Source organism: Oppia nitens, unplaced genomic scaffold (assembly GCF_028296485.1).
Source record: "Oppia nitens isolate AA-2021 unplaced genomic scaffold, nextdenovo-longstitch-racon4-pilon3 scaffold16_pilon_pilon_pilon, whole genome shotgun sequence".
Classification (NCBI taxonomy): Eukaryota; Metazoa; Arthropoda; class Arachnida; order Sarcoptiformes; family Oppiidae; genus Oppia; species Oppia nitens.
This window is the reverse complement of record NW_026533195.1, coordinates 1,222,662-1,243,774: the sequence shown is the minus strand read 5'-3', so window position 1 is coordinate 1,243,774 and position 21,113 is coordinate 1,222,662. Positions and strand designations below refer to the sequence as shown.

General features: G+C 18.9%; 2 protein-coding genes across 2 annotated transcripts; both read left to right on the top strand.

Annotated features, from left to right (window-relative positions):
* Positions 1-7,126: 7,126 nt before the first annotated feature.
* LOC128965253 (organic cation transporter protein-like) lies at positions 7,127-13,365 on the top strand. Its single transcript, XM_054311903.1, has 13 exons — positions 7,127-7,433; positions 7,503-7,664; positions 7,761-7,823; positions 7,910-7,950; positions 8,025-8,126; positions 8,513-8,565; positions 8,747-9,063; positions 9,601-9,701; positions 10,239-10,453; positions 10,885-11,069; positions 11,164-11,330; positions 11,408-11,493; positions 13,172-13,365. The coding sequence occupies exons 1-13, from the start codon at positions 7,128-7,130 to the stop codon at positions 13,363-13,365; spliced, it is 1,992 nt and encodes a 663-aa protein (XP_054167878.1). The 5' UTR covers position 7,127.
* Positions 13,366-16,244: 2,879 nt separating this feature from the next.
* LOC128965129 (uncharacterized) lies at positions 16,245-17,203 on the top strand. The gene is made up of 2 exons (XM_054311784.1): positions 16,245-16,466; positions 16,859-17,203. The coding sequence occupies exons 1-2, from the start codon at positions 16,340-16,342 to the stop codon at positions 17,119-17,121; spliced, it is 390 nt and encodes a 129-aa protein (XP_054167759.1). The 5' UTR covers positions 16,245-16,339; the 3' UTR covers positions 17,122-17,203.
* Positions 17,204-21,113: the final 3,910 nt, after the last annotated feature.

Genomic DNA, 21,113 nt, shown 5'->3' with positions numbered 1-21,113 from the left:
TGTGGACGGTATGTCCACTATTACTACTACTACCGGTGCCGATGATGATGATGATGATGCTGATCCAGTAGTAGTCCAACATTTTGATCTAATAGTCGCTGCCTATGAATCCATAATGAAAACCTATTTTACCTATTATTTAACGGATCAGATACGTGTTGAATCAGATTTAAGATATTGGCATAAAAAACATGTTGAACTAAGTCTCCGACAATATAGCCAATGGTTTTCCTCTAATACAAGTGGACAGTCGTCTATCACTACCGATACCGATAGCAATAGCAARGACTGGGAACGTCGTCTGAATTCAGAATTTGAACAGTTTGTCGACTATAGTAAACAATATAAGTATTGTATGAATAAATTTCTGGTCCGTCTGGTCGGCCAAATAGCTTCAGGTGCAGCACTGGTAGATAGTTATGAAGCGTTTCAACAAAAATGTATACAATTAATACCGGATATACTCTTGGAGTTTGGCAACTATACAGCCTATCCGTGTTATTATAGGAAAAATTATACAATATTTGAAATGGATTTCCTSGAAATCCTGGGCCAACAAGTTGAACATCATATACGAAAATTTGGCCAAATAGTCGACTATTTACGGTACACTAGACATGCCTACTATGGACTATTGCAGCGTGAGTTCGAATCCACTAATAGTTTCCGGAATTTTTTGTCAAGTAATCGGCTAATAGAWGCCGATAATAGATGTTATCTATTAATGTATAGACAATTGATGGAAAAATCACCGGAATATTGGTACCGGTTTGGCGATCAGTTTGCCCTGAAATTGACTGATATAACTGGGCCAACATTTACGAGACAACTGGCCAAATGTAGACTCCGGGAAAATTGTCTAGGTAGTCTAGCAATTCTATTGGAACTAGCTAGATTATTTATGTTTCGCCCAGGTAGTTTTTTTGCTACTACTACTAGTAATACTAGTCTACTAAATAATAATAATAATAAAATTATCAACATATTAGTTGATAATAAAATAGCTCAAGTAGTCAGTAGACGACTACCTTGGTTATTGTGCACAGGTAGCCGTCTATTGGCACTGGGTGCATTGGGTTATTTTCTAGCTAGATCACTATGGGCACCCAGATCATTGAGACAACAACAACAACAACAAAATGGCTCCATGATAAATGCACATGGTACATTTGAGGATCTAGATAATTTAAATTATTTACATAATTTTTAATTAAAATAAAATAATAATTAAATAAAAACTATTATTAATTATAAAGTTTTTTAAGTAGTTATTAATTAAATTTTTTTTTAAAAAAAATATTTATTTATATTTTTATATCTAATAGAGTATTATTTATTAATTATAATTATTATATAATTATATAAATTGTATTTTTTTAATTAAATTACAATATTTTTTGTGTTTTATATTTTTACTATTAAATATTAAACTAAAATTTTAGATTTTATTATTACAATATATTGATATTTTTTTTTGATAGTATATTATTTTTATTGATATTATTTGGACGTAATTGATTGTTACAATAGTATTGCATTGCACTATCATGTACAGTTGAATTGAATTAATTAAATTGATACTGTTGATATTATTGCTAATATAATAAAATAGTTTTAAAAAATAAATAATGTACAATTTTACTATTATTTATTTTAAATAAATTATTTAATTATTTATTACTAGTTTACAGTTTGACATAATAATAATAAAAATACAATATTATGATAACATAAATAAAATAATAAATTTTTAATACAAAATCAAACATACAGTAGATATTTAATTATTAGGCAACAAAAAAAATTTTTTTGAAACACTTTATAGTTATATAATTAATAGTTTTTTTTAAAATAAAAATGTATAAAACAAAATAAATAGGTTAATCAATAAACAAAAAAAAAATATTTTATCTAAAAATTAAATCATACATATATATATGAAAACATTATGTACATGTACTGTATATATATATATATAATGTATATAAATTTATATATTAAATGATATAATACTTTAATAATACATTACTACTACTACTACTACTACTACTACTAGAAAAATATAAACATTAATAAAATTGCGCACGCTCAATTATATTTATATATATATATATATATATATATATTTTACTGTATTTTCCTACATTGCAATTTTTTGTTTAGTAAATGTTTGAAATGTCAAAATATATTTTTATATATATAGTATTAAACATTGAATTTTTATTTTTAAAAACAAACTGTATATATACTGTATATTATTAAATGTAAAAATAATAATAATATTATTTTTTTTGTTGATTGTCTTATTGTTTTTAAGTTTTTGTTTTAATATTTTTTCTCTCTTTCAAAAAAAAATTAAATAATTAAAATGCAATTAAATATTAATCAATTTTATTCTGTATTATTATCAATACTATCAATACTACTATTATTATTATTATTATCAATATTATAATGATTGATATTTTTTTTATTATTATCAAGTGTATTATATATAAATAATTATTATCATCATCATTATTATTATACTAGTTAATTATTATTATTATTATTATTAAATTATTTTTATACAAAAATTTTTTTTACATTGCTATTAGTTAATTTTAGTTTTATTTTTTTTTTCAATAAAATAAAATTATTGTACATAGATAAAACTAAATACTGATTAGTTTATTATTATTATTTATCATAATATTTTTTTTTTAATAATAATATATGCACACAACTAGCATATAAATCATCCATGTCAAAAATAATAAAATAAAAATTTTGTTGATTAATTGATTAATAATAAAAATGTGTTTTAAAAAGTATAATTTTTATTAAATAAATTTCATAATAAAATTGAAATTTTTTGATTTTTATATATATATATAATTTTTTGCTGTGTATATAATAGTTATTTAATTTATATGTATTAGCTGTCTGTGTGTTTATGTGTTTTTTCATAATAATCATAATACAAACAACTTGTGATATAATAATAATAATAAAAAATTCAATAGAAATGTTTCAGCAAAACAACTTTTTTAATAAAAAAAAATTTCCCAACTATTTCTCAAAATTAAGTTAACATAAAAATTAGTAATAATAATAATAATAATATTTTTCAAATCATGTTATATATTGATTTAATAATAAAAATTATATTTATTTTCAGTAATTCATCAATAATTTAAAAGTATTTTATTTTATTTTTAAATATATATATATATATATACTGTATATATTTATGATTAAATTATATTAATTGTTATTATTAATGTGTTTGTGTAATATAAAAATTTATATAATATATATATATATTAATTGTTTATATATKTTAATTGTATAACAAATTTTAAAAAATATAAATTAAGGTAAGTTTACAAAATTTTTTTTGACATAATTTTTATTACATTTTTTTATAAATATAATAATAGACTTTTATGATTATTATTATTATATATTATTACATAAAAAAACCCATTAATATATTAAAAAAATATATAAATTGTTAGTATCAGTATTATTATAGTTTACATAATTTATATTATTAAAAAAATAAATATATTATTGATTTTTTTCTACACAAATAAAATCTATATATTTAATATCAATATTAGTATTTATATTATCATATAATATGATATTTTTAATGTAAACTATGAATAAAATATATTTATTTTTGTTTTATTATTTATTACTGTATTATAGTTTACTATTAGTTGTATTATTATTAGTACTAAAAACAATTTTTTAAAAATAAATTACTAACAAATAAACTGATTTAAACTAAAAATAGGTTATTTAAAAAAAATAATATGTTTTTTAATATATATATATATATATATATATATATTAAAAATGTTTTAAAAAAACGTTTTGACATTTAATTTTCAAAATTTTTATTCATATATAAAAATATTCAAAAATATTAATATTTAACTCAAAAAATAATAACTAAAATATTAATTATTAAAATCTTTTCAAAATCTATTGATATTTTAGAAAAAAAATTAATTTCCAATAATACAGTTGACAAAAAATGATTTATTATTAGTATTATTATTAAACTTTCTAATGATTGTTATAATAGTTATATATAATTCAAATGTAAAATGTATTTAATATATATATATATATATATATATATATATAGATTTTTTTGGTGTTATTTATGATTTGTATTATATTATTGTCATTAATAATACTAATAGTAGACATAATTTATAAATAATATATTCACTGAATAATGCAATTATTGTTAAATACAGTTCATGTGATTTATAATAGTATTATAAATATAATAATCAATAATAATAATAAAATAATTTTATCAATAATAATAAGTATTAAAGATATTTATTATTATTATTATTATTAAAGATTATAATAATGTAAAAATAATCTATTGATTAGATATTTAGTTAGTTTATAATAATAATAATAATAATATCTATAAATTTAATTAATTTCAACAAAAATACATACATTTTGAATATTTATTTATCAAAAAAAAAATAAAATCAATAATAACTTTAAAAATTATTTGTGACTAAAACTATTTAGTAATTGAATTAGTCATGTGCTGAAAATTTTTGGTTTTTTTAAATAAAAAAACTAAAATTTAAATTCAAAAATATCTATTAATATGATTATTGAGTGCTTTTTGTAGAAAATGCAAAATTTTTATATTTAATTAAATATATGTGAATTAAATTATAAAAATGATAAAAGATTTTTTTTAGTGTACAGGTATTTTAACTTGAAATTTATTTTTTATTTATTATTTTATTATTATATGAAAATTTCTATTACTTTTTTAACAATTAACAAATATCTTCAACTATTTGTTTTGATAAAAAATTTCAATTCAAAGTTTTTAATTAATTTTTTTAATTGAATTTATAATAGAAAATAAATGAAAATTTTTAGTTGTCTTTGAAGTTTAAATTTCATAATAATTTTTTTTAATATATTAAAATAATTATTTATTAGTGTTATAGCATATAATTTATGATATAATTATATAATTATGATATATTTATAATATAATCTATAGTTTTATAATTATTTATATAATAATAAAGTTTTTTTCACATTGAATACAAAAATCTATATATATTTATATTTAATAAATTAAACAAAATTTATTATTTCTTTTTAATGATTAGTAAATTATTTACACAATTTATTGCTAATAATAATAATAATAATAATAAACTATAAAAAACATATAGGGGTTATAGTAATATTTATTAATTGTAAATATTTAGTAAATATTTTTTTTAATAAAATAAAAATAAAATACATTAACACCTAATTCATAGTAAGTATTATTATTATTACTTTTTAGTATCAATAGATATTTTTTATATAAATATTTTGTCATTAACTATAATTTAAAATAAAAACTAGTTTTTTTATATACACTAACATATAATAATATATAWATATTTTTTTCAAACATCTATCAAATATCAAACATATAATTTTTTTTTAAAAATTAAAAATGTTTTTATCTATAAAACATATAATTTTTTTTAATGATACTAATAATTATTGTTATCATTACTACTACTACTACTACTACTACTACTACTACTAATGTAAGTGATATTTAAACAACACTTGTAGACCTTCAACAAAAAATATATATATTTTTTATATATATATATTATATGATTTATGAAAAAACAACAAAAAAATTATACAATTTTTTTGTAATTAATATTCAAAATCTGGTTTTTTGATATAGAGAAACAAAAAAAAATCTTCAAATAAATGATTTTATATTGTTTTTAAAATTTTGTTTTAATATTATGAAAATTATAATTGAGTTTTATTTTATTGGTTAATGATAGACATAAAAATAAAATAATGTATAAATATTTATATCTAAAATATTGATTTTATTTTCGTTTTTTTTTTGTATATATCTATTAAATAAAAATTATATATGAAATTAGGTTTATTTTATTTGTTCGTTAATTAATGCATTGACTTATTTATATTAATAGTTATTATTATTATTATTATAAACAAAAATTATATATTAAAACTAATATTTAATTTTTAAAAATTAATTATTAATAAATATTAGTTTTAGTTTATCCTTTATTTTAGTTAATTTTTAGTTATACCATATGTGTCATTGTATGATAAAAAAAATTATATAATATATACAATACATAAATCATTTAATACACTGTATATAGACTTCAAATATAAATGTAATGTTAATATAATGTTGGCTTTAATTCAATGAATGTATGAATGAATAGAGGAAATCATTAAATGATTTTATTTTATAAATAGTTTTATTATTAAATAATTAAGTTTTTTTGTTGTTGTTATTTCTTAAAAAAAATTTCTTTTGAAACTAAATTTTCTTAAAATAACAATTTTTTTTTCAAATCATTTTTAGCATTTAAATGCTGATATAAATCAAACTAACAGTGTGTACAAGTAATTTAATATATTTAWATATACAAATAATTTATAAACTTTTATACAAATAATWTATACAGTTTATATATATATATATATATATATATATATATATATATATATATATATATGTTTATCAAATATAATAGTGTATATATTTGTATGTAATTTAAATAAATATTTATTTATTTATTTAGTGAGARAGAGACACAAAAACTAGACAATAATAATAATATTATTATTATTATTTGATATATCATTTGACTATCATTTAAAAGTTTATATTATAAATAAATATTTTATATTAATATATAAAAATATATTAGAAATATATTTTTAAAAATAATAATAATTATCTTCTAAGGTTTAATATAAAGTATAATAATAATAATAAATATTATAAAACTTTTAAAATAATTAATAATAATAATTAATTTAATTTATTTTTGTTATTTTGATAGTTATATTAACTAAAGCAAAACCAAAACAACAACAACAACAAAATAAACATAAAAATTTTTGGCGCCTTTCCTATCCCTATGAAAAATCACTGGCACTGGTATCAAAAAAACATAACCTACCGATCCTTTATTCAACAACAACAAAAAAATAATAACTAAAACCTACCGAAACAACAATCAACCGATTGATTAAATTTTGATATTAATAATAAATAGTATATATATATAAAAAAAATGTCAGTTAAAAGCCAAAAATATCGGACAGTTATCGACAAAACTGGTGACAACGGGACAGCCATTCTAACGGCCAGTACTACTACTACTACGACTACCGGTGCCACTGGTAGTGGTGGTGGTAATACTGACAACGATACGGTAGTTACCAATGTATCGGATATTGTCGGACCCTGGGGTCGATGGCAGCTCAATATATTTGCCTATTTTTTCATCGGTGCCATGTGCTCGTGTTGGCATAGCCTGGGACTGTCGTTTTATGCGCCAAACATTAGCTACTGGTGCCAGAAACCCGATATATATCAGGTATTATTATTATTAGATGATTACTATTAGTAATACTATTATTATTAAATAATTTGTTTGTTTGGTTAGAATATCAGTGATAATGAATGGATAGAGAGGACAGTTGGCAATAATAATAATAATAATAATCAGGATATTGACTACCAGTGCCAACAATATGGTAATCCCAGTCAACAGTGCCTCAGCTGGCAATACGATCAATCATTTTGGCGGTCGACTATTATTAGTGAAGTTTGTGATATAATAATAATTATTTTTATTTTTTTAAAAAAAATACTAATAATTTTTTAGCTAGCTAAATTAATTATTTTTTTATTTATTAATTAGTGGGACATTGTATGCAATCGGGCACAGTTAGCCTCACTGACCCAATCAGCTTATATGGCTGGTGTAAGTACAGTATATATATTAATAATTTATTTGCTAATTAATTAATTAATTAATTAATTACTTTTTTGTTATTGTTGTTATTGAAGGTTATGGTCACTGTTGTCGTAATGGGACAGTTGTCTGACAAGTAATTAATTTTATTTATAAGTTTTTAATAGTTTTTTTCTGTTAAATCTATTGTTTGTTTTTTTTGTTGGTTAGGTATGGCCGGCGCCCAATCATATGGGCCGGACTTATCATTGAACTAATAGCTGGACTATCATCGGCTTTCTCCATATCTATTGAACATTTTATTATATCAAGGTATAGATAATAATAATAATAATGAGGCTCATGGAGGTAGGGGTAGGGGAGGGAAAGGGAGGGTATCATTTAAAATACAGTAAATTAATTTATACACTTATATTAATAATAATTTTTTATTTAATTTAATTAAAATAAACAACAACAAAATAATATTTTAGCAAATAATAAATAATTTTATAATAATATTATTATTATTATTACTAATGAGGCTCATGGAGGTAGGGTAGGGTGAAAGGGAGGTTATCATCATTTAAATACAGTAAATTAATTTATACACTTATAATAATAATAATTTTTCCGTTAATTAAATTTTTAGTTAAAATAAACAAAAAGTTTATTATTATTATTTTTAATATTTTTTTTTAAATTTTATTTATTAATAGGTTTGCATTGGCTTACGGTGCCAGTGCTCGATGGGGAACGGGATTTGTTTTATGTATGTATATACAGTATATATTGTATTAATTTTAATGATAATAATAATTATTATAATATTTTTTATTTTAAAGAGAAAGAGAGATAATAAACAATCAGATTATTAACAAACAAACAAAAAAAAACTAGAAAACTATTGTTAAACTAATTAATTAATTATTTTTTGTTATCTAATTATATAGTACTGGAAACAGTTGGTCCAGAATACCGGGCTATCGTAGGTATGGCCATTGAATTTGGTTGGGCACTGGGCTATATAGTAATGCCCGGTGCTGCCTACTTGCTCAGGGATTTTCGTTGGATACAACTGGCTGTTACCCTACCCGAAATGGTACTATTGTTATGGTGGACATCGCTGCCCGAATCGCCCCGTTGGCAGCTAACACACGGCAAGTTTACCGATGCCGAGTCGGCATTGCGTAGAGCGGCCGAAATCAATGGCCATCCGACCCATACAGTAGAAACCAAACTCAAAAAACTGATGGACAAAGCACTAGCCGTAAGCCTAACTAATCCTCTCTATCTCTGAGTGTGTATTTTTGTGGTGTGTATGTGTATGTATGTATGTGTCTGTATATGTGTGTGTGTATGTATGAGTTTGTATGTGTGTTTGTATGTGTGTGTGTAAGTGTGTGTGTATGTTTGTGTGTATGTTTCTGTGTATGTGTGTATGTATATGTGTGTATGTATGTATGTGTGTATGTATGTGTGTTTGTGGTATGAGTGTGTATATATGTGTGTATGTATGTGTATGTGTATGTGTTTGTGTGTATGTATATATGTTATTGTGTATGTGTATGTATGTGTGTGTATGTATGTGTGTGTATGTATGTGTGTATGTATGTGTATGTGTATGTGTATGTGTGTATGTATGTGTATGTGTATGTGTATGTCTATGTGTTTGTGTTTGTGTGTATGTATATATGTTATTGTGTATGTATGTGTGTGTGTGTGTGTGTGTGTGTGTATGTATGTATGTGTGTATTTCTATGTATGAAAACTATATTAAAAAATCCCGGAAATTTTTTTTTTGCAGGACCGTGATGAACAGGATCGTAACAATTCAAAGTCATCAATACTAGACTTGTGTCGCTCGAGGGCTATGATCAAAAATACCCTGATATTATATTTTTCATGGTTTGTATTATTATTATTATTATTATTATTATCTCGTAATTTTGTTGTTGTTGTTAAAACTTTTGTATAACTATTTATTTAATTTATCTATTTATAAAATCATTTATTAGAATTTTTTATTTTTAAATTATTATTAAATTATAATTATTATTAATAAAACAAATAATTTATTTAGCAATTAATTTAATATCAATTACTTTTTTAAAAAAAAAAAACAATATTAATAAAAATAAGTTAAAAAAAATAACAATTAATTTATTAATGAAAGTTTTTTTTTGCATAATTTTGTTAACAACATATTTTTAAATAATAATAATACTAAAAATATTATTCAATTTATATTATTATTATTATTAATTAAAAATATTTTGTTAGAAAAATTATTGAAGAAAAAAAACTTTAAGTAATATATTAATTGTTATATTTAAACTTATTTTATTTATTTATTTTTTTAAAAAAAAGTAATTCTAATTATTATTAATTAATTTATTAATTTTTTTCTAACAATTAATATATATATACTGTATATTAATATAGGTTTGTCAACGCACTTATCTATTACGGCCTATCCTTAAACACTAACAATTTAGGCGGCAATCCGTTTATCAATTTCCTGTTGGCCGGTGCTGTCGAGTTTCCAGCCTATGCCCTCTGTATCTATCTATTGAAACAGTATGGTCGCCGATTGCCCCAATCATCGGCTATGTTGGGCGCCGGTATCTCCTGTCTGCTAACCATACCATTCATATCAAGTAAAATACTTAAATTAATTAACTAAATAATAATTATACTAATACTAAAAAATATTATTATTAGTTATGTTTTATATTATTAATTAATTAATGTATTGTTTTTTAAAAACTTTTTTAGTATTTATAATAATAATAATAATAATTATTATTATTATTATTTTATAATTATATAGTTATAATTAGTAATTTAGTAAATATTTAAAAAAAAAAAATATTGTTATAACAATTGTTAAGTTATTATTAGTTTAAAAACTAATTAATAATAATAATTAAATTTAAATTAAATTTATTAATAGATATTAATAGTTAGTTAGTTTTGATATTGTTTGAATAATTTTTTATAAAAATCTAATTATTAGTTATTATTTGTGGGAAAAAATTAATAATAATAATATTATAATTAATATATATTTTTTTGTAAATTCCTATAGATGATATGGTAATACCCCGGGTCATATTTGCCATGATTGGCAAATTTTGCGTAACCTGTAGTTTCGGTATGATCTATGTCTACTCGGCCGAAATCTACCCGACCGTTGTCCGCAATGTCGGTGTCGGTTCCAGTTCGATGGTCGGCCGTATCGGTTCAATACTGGCACCGTTTGTCAAGGAACTGGTAGGTGGTGTCCCCCACCCCCCGGGTGGTATGGGATGTCTACCTGAATATATATATATATGTATACTAATGTTTTTTATTTTTGTTTCGATAGGGTATATACACACACCTGACCGTACCGTTTGTTTTATTCGGTGTCATCAGTATAGTCGATGGACTAATGGTATTGTTATTACCCGAAACCAAGGACAGGGATATACCCGATACTATTGACGACGTGACCACTGCTGGCCAATCAAAGTTGACGTCGCCATCGAAAAGGTAGACATATTAATGATAATAATTAATTAATTATTTTTTATTTAATTTATTTTTTATTTTGTTTGAAAATAATATAGTTATACAACCAATGGTTACACAATGAAAGTGGTCACCAATGGTAGTGATGGCCACACAAGCGATGATAACAATATCAATGTTACCAGTATTTGATAAAAATTTAGTTTTTTTTATTTAATTTTTTTTATTGATTGATTGTTTGTATTTTTTTTTGTTAATTGATATTATTTTTTTGTTATATTATTATTATTATATTATCTATTTTTTATAATTAAAAAAAACTACTTGTAATTCTATTTTGAATTTTGTTATCTAAAAAATATTTATGTTTTTATTTTTATAATTATTTTTATTAGAAATATATATATATATTTTTATTATTAGAAATATTTAAAACATTTACACAAATAAAATAAACATTTTAATTGTTTTATTATTATGTTTAATTAGATATAAATATATCAAATTTTTATAAATACTTGAAATACAAAGAAAAATTAATGTAAAAATTTTATTTATAAAAATTATACATTTAGAAGTTTTAATAATTACATTATATTAATGTTTGATTTTTTTAATGATAGATAATTATCATATTATCAATTACAACTTTATAAGTATTAATAATTATAATAATTATTATAAAAACAATATAATAAAAATATCATATAATTAAAATGTTTAATAATTTAATTATAATACAATTAATTAAAGTTATATTTTTATCTAATAGTAATTAGTTATTATTATTATTATTATTATTATTATTATTATCATAATTAAATGTAAATAAAGTCAAATAATAATAATAAGTTGTTTTTATAATTACTTAATTTTAAAAAATTGTATTGTACTTAATAATTGTAAAATCAATAAAATTTAACTTAAAGATTATAGATAATTTTATTTTATTTTAAAAAATTTTATAATTGTAGTTATTTATAAATGTCAATTATAATAAATTAACAATTTAAAATAAAAAATTATTCACCAATGATTATTATTATTATTTTTTGTTTATCAATTTAACTTTTAAAACTAGTAATAAAATTTGCATTATATAAAATTTTTACAACTAATGAAATTGATAAAAAACAATTGTTATTTTGTCAATTTTTATATAATGTATATATAATATAATAAAACTAATTAATATAATTATTATTTTAATTACTAACCTATATATATATATAGTACATACTATATATATATATATATACTGTATATTATAATGTAAATCATATTTTATATAATTTATACATAATTTTAACATAAATAATATAAATATATACAGCAATTAGAATTATTTTTATTTTTTATAAAAATATTTTATACAAATAGTACAATGTTAGCTAAAATTACATTGTTATTATTATTATGGCTAATTGTGATCTGGCTAACTGGCCAATAAAAATTACTACTAGTATGTTGATTATATTATTTTTTGTTAATTTTAAGATTTTTAACTTTTTTTAGCAACTATATTTTTAACTCTAATTTTAACTCTATATATTTAACTATATATTTGACTATATTTTATAACTTTACTTTTAAATCTATTTATTTAACTATATTTTTAACTCAATATATTTAGCTATATTTATAACTATATTATTAACTTTATTTTTAACAATTAATTTAATTCTAATTTTAACTCTACTTTTAACTATAAATTTTTATAACAATTTAAATATAATAATTGTTTTCACTGTTTAATTTTAACTTGATTAATTTTTTTTGTATTATCTAGAAAGTCCAACTAAAAAATTGTACGTGCAGTATCTATCATGGTAAATTTTGTGGCTCACGTGTCAATACGTTAGGTCCGGCTGATGGTAATTGGTTGATATTGAGAGGTAACGACTGTTCCGATCAATATCTATACGATTGTACAGATAATAATCAGCAAGCTCAAATTATACAGTATTGTCTGAAATGTCAACAAGATAGTTTTGTCGGTAGCTATGGTAATGATTATTGTCCGGCATTTATTAGCACTGCTACTGGCAATCACTAAAACAAAATTATATTATATCATATATAACTTGATTTAATAATATTTGTTTTAATTACTTATAACTTGATATTATATTATTATTATAATTATTATAATAAAAATTATATTTAATTATTGAAACATGAAAATTTATTAGTATTTTTAATCAAAACTAAATATTTTTAAACATTATTATAAATATTTTATTTCTGTATAATTATTATATATGCAATTAAATAAATAATTTTATTAATTTTATTATTATTTAGATTATTATCATAATAAAAAAATTATTTCTAAAAAAATAATATTATATTAAAATTATCTTATCTATAATTTTTAGAAAAGTATAAATTAATTGTAATTTGTTTTATATTTATAACAATGTAAAAAATGAAATAATATTTAAAAAAATTAATTGAAATAACTGAAAATTAATTGAAATAATTAACTATTTATTTAACTAAATAATAAATTAATAGATATAGTTAGATATTGTTTAGTAATAGTTTATATAAAAATCTAATTATTAGTTATTATTTGTGCAAAAAATAATAATAATATTTTATTTAATATATTTTTTTAAAAAAATTGATTTTTTTTTGTTGTTGGTCTAAACTAAACAATATTTTAATTATGATCCTATAGATTATGTGGTAGTACCCCAGGTCATATTTGCTATGATTGTTTTATAAACATTAACATAAACAGTTAGTTGTTTTATAATTAAGTTTAATTATATACAGTATATATATATATATAAATTTTATAAATACTTGAAATACAAAAAAAATAATGTAAAATTTTTATTTATAAATATTACATTAGAAGTTTCAAGTAATACATTATATTAATATTTGATTTTTTTTATTGATAGACTTTATAACTATTAATAATAATAATAATTATTATAAAAACAATATATAACAAAAAGCATAATTATTTAATTAAAATGTTTAATAATTATATTTTAATACAATTAATTAAAAATTATATTTTTTATCTGATATTAATTATTAAATTCAGTTATCATTATTATATATAAATAAAGTTTAATAATAATAATAATTGTTTTTATAATTACTTGATTAAAAAAAATTATTAGACTTAATAATTGTAAAATTAATAAAAATTAACTTAAAGATTATAGATAATTTTATTTTATTTAAAAAAATATTATAATTGTAGTTTTTATAAATGTAAATTGTAATAAATAAACTATTTAAATAAAATATATTCAATGATGATTATTATTTTTTATTTGTTTATCAATTTAACTTTTAAAACTTGTAATAAAATTTATATTGTACATATTTTTACAACTAATGAAATTGATAAAAAATAGTAAATTTTATCAATTTCTAACAATTTAAATTTATTTATTATGAAAATTATAAATATATATTTTTTAAAAATATTTAAGCTTAATTATATATTTTTTTGTAATTAAATAAAAAACATTGTGTGCATAAAATATGATTAAATGATGAAAAAAATTATATTATAATAAATTATGTCATATATACATATATATATATATATATATATATATATATATATAACATTATAGATTATAATAATAAATAAAAATATGTATTACTTGTAAGTATATTATACTATTTATATGATATAAACTTAAAATAATAATTATTATTATTATTATTTTATTGCTATTAGTACACTTTTTAAAAATATTACTAATAATAATAATATAAATTTAATAAATAGTATAATTAATAATATTAAAAAAAATATTAGTAGTTATTATTAAGTTAATAAATAAATAATTGTATATTTTTTAAATATATTTATATATTTTTTTTATTGATTACTGTATTTTAGTTTCAAAATTGCTTTTAATTAATTAAATCATAACTTAATAATAAAACTAAAAAAAGTATTATTATTTATTATTTTGATTAAATATTTTTTTATTATACTGTATTTCACTTAGCATTACACTTCAAAAAAATGCTAATAATAATAATAATATTAATAACTATAATAAATTAAATGTACTTAATTTTATATTATCATAAATAATTAATATTTGGGAAATTACCAAAAAAAAAGAAAGAAATATTTTTATTATTATTTTAAGTCAACAAAATTGTATAAATTTATAATTATCATTAAAAAATAATTTTATCTACATAATACTATCACTTTTACTTTTTATTATTAACTATAAATTTTTTTAAAAATATTTTATTATATGTATAATAAAAAAATTAACTTTTACCTTATACAATGTTGCATTTATTTAGTAGACATTTATTATTAATTTAAAAGCAAAATATAATAATTAATAAAAAATAAAATATACTAAATTATACTTGTACCTTATTAGTGCAATTTTATTTAATCATTTATTATTTATATTTTAGTTATTAATTTTAATAATATAATAGAATATTTTATTTTATTTTTAATTAGTTGTTATAATTTAATATATAAAAATTTAAAAAATTAATCAATAAGATTTATTATAATTAGTAATAAAAATAATATGTTATCTAAACAAATTTTATCAATTTCACATTTTATTTATGAATGCTAATAAAAATACATAAAAAATAATATTAATAAATAATTATGTGCATTTTTATAAAATTAATATATAGTTATATACTAATTATATAACGATTATCGTATTATATTATTTGATAAAAGCAAAAAATAATAATAATAAATTATCAAAAAAATTCAATTAAAATACTTATATATACTAACTAATAAATATTAATTATAGCATCAAAAAAATATTTTAATAAACATAATTAAATAATAAATTATTGATAAACAAAATCTTAAAATCTTTTTTAAAAAAACATAATTATTAAGCAATTAGTAGATAGAAATAGTATATAAATAGATATTGTATTTAATTGTGTGTTTAATTCAATTAATAATACATAAAAAATTTTTAACAAAAAATATTTTTTTGTTGTAAAAAATAGAAAATTATTATTAGTATTTATAGAAAAAAATAACCATGAACAAACTAATTATATTATCGCTAACTATTATTATAGTAAGTCTTAATTTGGTAACTAGTGATCCATTAAAATCCCTGTTAACCGACAATGAGGTCCACAATTGTCCCGATGATCACGAAGATTGTAAGTTTAATACTACTACTACTACTACTACTGCTAATAATAATATATTTTTTTAAATTAATTTTTCTTATGTTAATTATATATATTTTTTAAAACTTAAATAAATGTTTGTCCTATTTAACTTGTTATATATATATATAGTATATAGAATTATATATATTTATAGAAATAAAAAATTAATTAATTAGGAACTTTTTTAAATAATAATATTTTAACAAAAAAATATAGTTTATTTATAGAATAAATCATAATAACTATATATTAATCTCTATACATATATATTTTTTTTATTAATAGTAATTAAACTAGTTTCTATTTTTTGTGTTTGTTTATTTATTGTGTATATTAATTGTATAAAAAATTTACTAATAATTTTTTATTTAAAAAAAAAGGTAATATCATAATACCGTGCACCTGCTCGATATATATGGGAGAACATTGCGGTATACGTAAAAATCAAGTTGGACCGGCCGGCCCGAAGTTTCTGGTACTCAGGGGCCGGGAATGTAAAACAAATATACTCTATACGTGTACTAAGGCTAACAAAATAGCTGAGGAAACCGCCTACTGTCCCAAGTATTGCAATTGTCGTGACAATGAATACGGACGGGATATATGCCTGACCCGTATGCAGAACCAAACATTAATTAATTAAAACTAATTAATTAATTAAAAAAAATTTGAATAATAATAATAATTTTAACTTGCTATAATTTTAAAATTAATAATCTGGATTTATTTTAATTAATTAATTTTTTTTTGATTTACAAAATTATTAATTTCTTATATATATATATATATACATATATTTTATATATTATTATTATATATATATATGTATATTATTAAACATTTTGTTACATTAATTTCATTTTATTATTATTTTCAATAAATTACTTTTAAAATTTGCATAAAAATATAATTGTTTTTCTTTATTCTACTAATAATATTAATATATATTTTTATAATAGAAAACGGAAAATATTAGTTATTTATAATTATTTTTTTACAAATTAAAAATTAACAATTTTTTTTATTACACATAGTAAACATGTATATATATATATATATATATATATATTGTAAATTAAATATATATATATTTCATTAGATATTAGTAATTTTTAAATTATTTAATTGTAGTTTTATTAATATATTAACTAACTGATAAGTTAATTTATGAGCAATTTTTTATACATATATATGAAATAGTATAAATTTAATATTTTTTTTAAAAAAATAATAATAATTAATTCTACTACAATCTTTTAGAAATTAATATCTATATTATCTTAATTAAAAAATCATAAAATAATAAATTCATTCCGATTTTTATTTGATGATAAATAATTAAAAAATATATATGATATTTTTTCTATTATTATTAATTATAATAATAAATTTAACAATAAAATATGATAAAATTGTAATAAACTAACTTATTAAAAAAAATTATCATAATAAATTATCTAGAATATAATAAATTATTTTATTAATTTAGAACAATATATATATATATATATATGTGTTTAAAAAATTTATTATTTATTTTAATTATAATATCAAATTGTTATAAGTTTAAACTTATCTAAAAATGAACAACATAATTTTAGCTATAATTTTTATATTTGCAACTATCTACCATTGTAAGTTAGCAATTATTTTTACAAATAATAAAAAAATTAATTAATTTAATTGATATTTAAAAATGTATTTTATTTATTTTTCATATAATAATAAATAACCAGGTACTGCTGCTATTAATGATGATGACACTGCTTGTAAATGTTCAATTTATCTTGGTAAATTTTGTGGCACCCGTACCGATCAACTAGGTCCACCCAGCAGTGGTCCCAATGGTTTGGAAAAGTTACCAATACTTCAGGGACCAGATTGTAATCAAAATTTACTATATGAATGTAATCAATTAAATGCGCAAGCTGAAATTATTCAATGGTGTCCAGATCACTGTATTTGTCAAGATAATAAAGTGGGTTCAGATTTTTGTATCAGATCACGTGATCCATTAAATAATAATAATACTATTATGTAGATGATTGAAATTTTAGATATTTTTATTTATTTTATAAATTTGATTTTTTTTAAATACTATTTATATAGTTATAGTTATTGTATTAATTATAGAAATAATTTTTAAATAATTATAGAAGTTTAATTGGTTTAATTTATTTTAGAAATTAAATGTAATTAATCATATTTGTAACAAAAAAAAATTGTCGCAGGTTAATTTTAATAATTGAAAACTATAATTAATATAATTATAAAAATTTATTAATGTGTTTTTATAAATATACACTATTTTTAAATTTTAATTTAGTTTTTAAAAATAATCATTTATTTATATTTATCATTTAAAACAAAAAATTTAATCAAATTCAATAAATATCTATTCAAGAAATAATTATATTATGATTTATATAAACAATGAGACATCATTACTTATTAAATATTTTTTTAAAAATATAATTTTTTTATAATTAGTTTACTTTAAATAAACAAAATGCATATAAACAAGTTTTTTTTTGCAAAAAAATACAAAATAAATGTAATCAATGTTTTATAGCAAATTAGTTAATATTATTAATAATAATAATCAATTGTAAGTGTTTTTTATGTGTATAATGATTGAGAAAAAGTTTTTTAATTAAATTATATTTAATTTTCATGTTGTTATCACACAAGTTGTTTACATATATATATATATATAKWTATATATATATATATATAGTTAATATATATATATATATATATATATATATATATATATAGTAAATATAATTTATGTTTTTTGAGTGTATGTTTAAGTATTATTATTAGTATTATTACTACTAAATAGATTTAATAATTTAATTAAAAATATTTTCATATAAATTCAATCAATGCTGTTATGTATATATATATATTAATACACAATCATATAATACATATAATAAACTTATCACAAAAAATATCATATATATATATATATATATATATAGTTATCAAATCACTAAAAATTTGTGTTTTTATAATCAAATATACTGTATATGTAGTGATAAAAAAATTAATCAATTAATTAATATATTATAATATCAATAAATTTCATTAATAAAAAAAATCTTTATAAATTATTTATTTTTTGTTTATCAATTCAATGTTTATTTTTTCATAAGTTTATATGACTAATAAACTGCATATTTGTGACAATTTTTTTTAAAGTAAATTATATTAATTTCTAAATTAAATGAAAGTTTAATTTCTATTTTTCAAAACAGTTAATGTTTTTATTTTTTTGATTAACTGTTTTCATTAATATTTTTTTAATATAAATATTTTATATTATTTTATTAATTGTAACCTAAATTAATATTTACTATATTTTTTGTTTCAATGCGTAAGTTTAAAAAAAACATAATTTCATACATAAATTGCTAATTAATTAATTAGATAATAGTATTAAATACTAATACTAATAATAATGTTAATAATATGATATTTATCTTTATATTTAATTAAATGTATGAAAAAAATATGGATTATGTCATGGATTTCTGGTTATTAGTTAAGTAATTATTATAATTATTATTAATTTTTTTATTAATTAAGGAATTAAATCAAAAAAATAAAATAATTAATAATTTTGTATTAGTTAATTAAAATGTGATGTTTTTTTTAATAATAATAATATAAATTTAATTAGTATTTAAACAAATATATTTTTTAAACTTAAAAAATTTATTAGTTATTGATTTTATTAATTTATATATTTTTTATTTTTAAATATATATATTATATAAATGTTTAATATTTTTCTAAAAATTTTGATTTTATTTTTCTAATAATAACTAAGAGATACTATGGATAACAAAGAGATGTTATATACTGGAGACCAGATATACGCTAACTATCTATCATTGATGTCCGACTCGTTCAACGATTACATACGTGACTATACTAGTGTTGATCGGCTACGTGATCGACATCGGGAATCCCGTGACCGTTGTAGCGGTTATCTAATCGAACAGGATTTTCGTACGGATATCAACAGTCGTTTGGACCGGGATTTCCAACGTTTCCTAGACTATTGTCAACATTATAAAAAATGTCTTGGTCATTTTACCGATCAATTGGTGAAGTTTGCCCGATGTTCGGACAGATATTACGATCGATCGGAATTGGTTCGTGAATGCGGTCGACTAATACCCGAAACCTATATGGCATTCGACCAGAATATACCCTATTTTGACGGTCCGGACGACAGCGGCAGTACTACGGGATTGATCGTGAGTGCCGTTCCCGTAAACAATGACAACGATTATGGGTTTCAAGTGTTTGGCTACGATTTTCGTCAACTACTTAACCAACACATCGATCAACATATTAGACGATACGAATCGTGCAGTGATTATCTCCGTCAGGCCATCGAAAGGTATGAGCCGTCACTAAAGGATGAATACAGGGGTCGCCGCCAACAGTATTGTTGGCGCCAATGGCTAAACTCAAGTAACGAATGGCTATCCGCTGATAATTATGTCTACTTTATGACCCATCGGGAACTGGATGACCGATGCCAGGAATTTTGGCACCGATTTGGCCAAGTTTTTCAACAGCGTCTGAATCGGGATACTCGGCAAGTGTTGGCCCGAG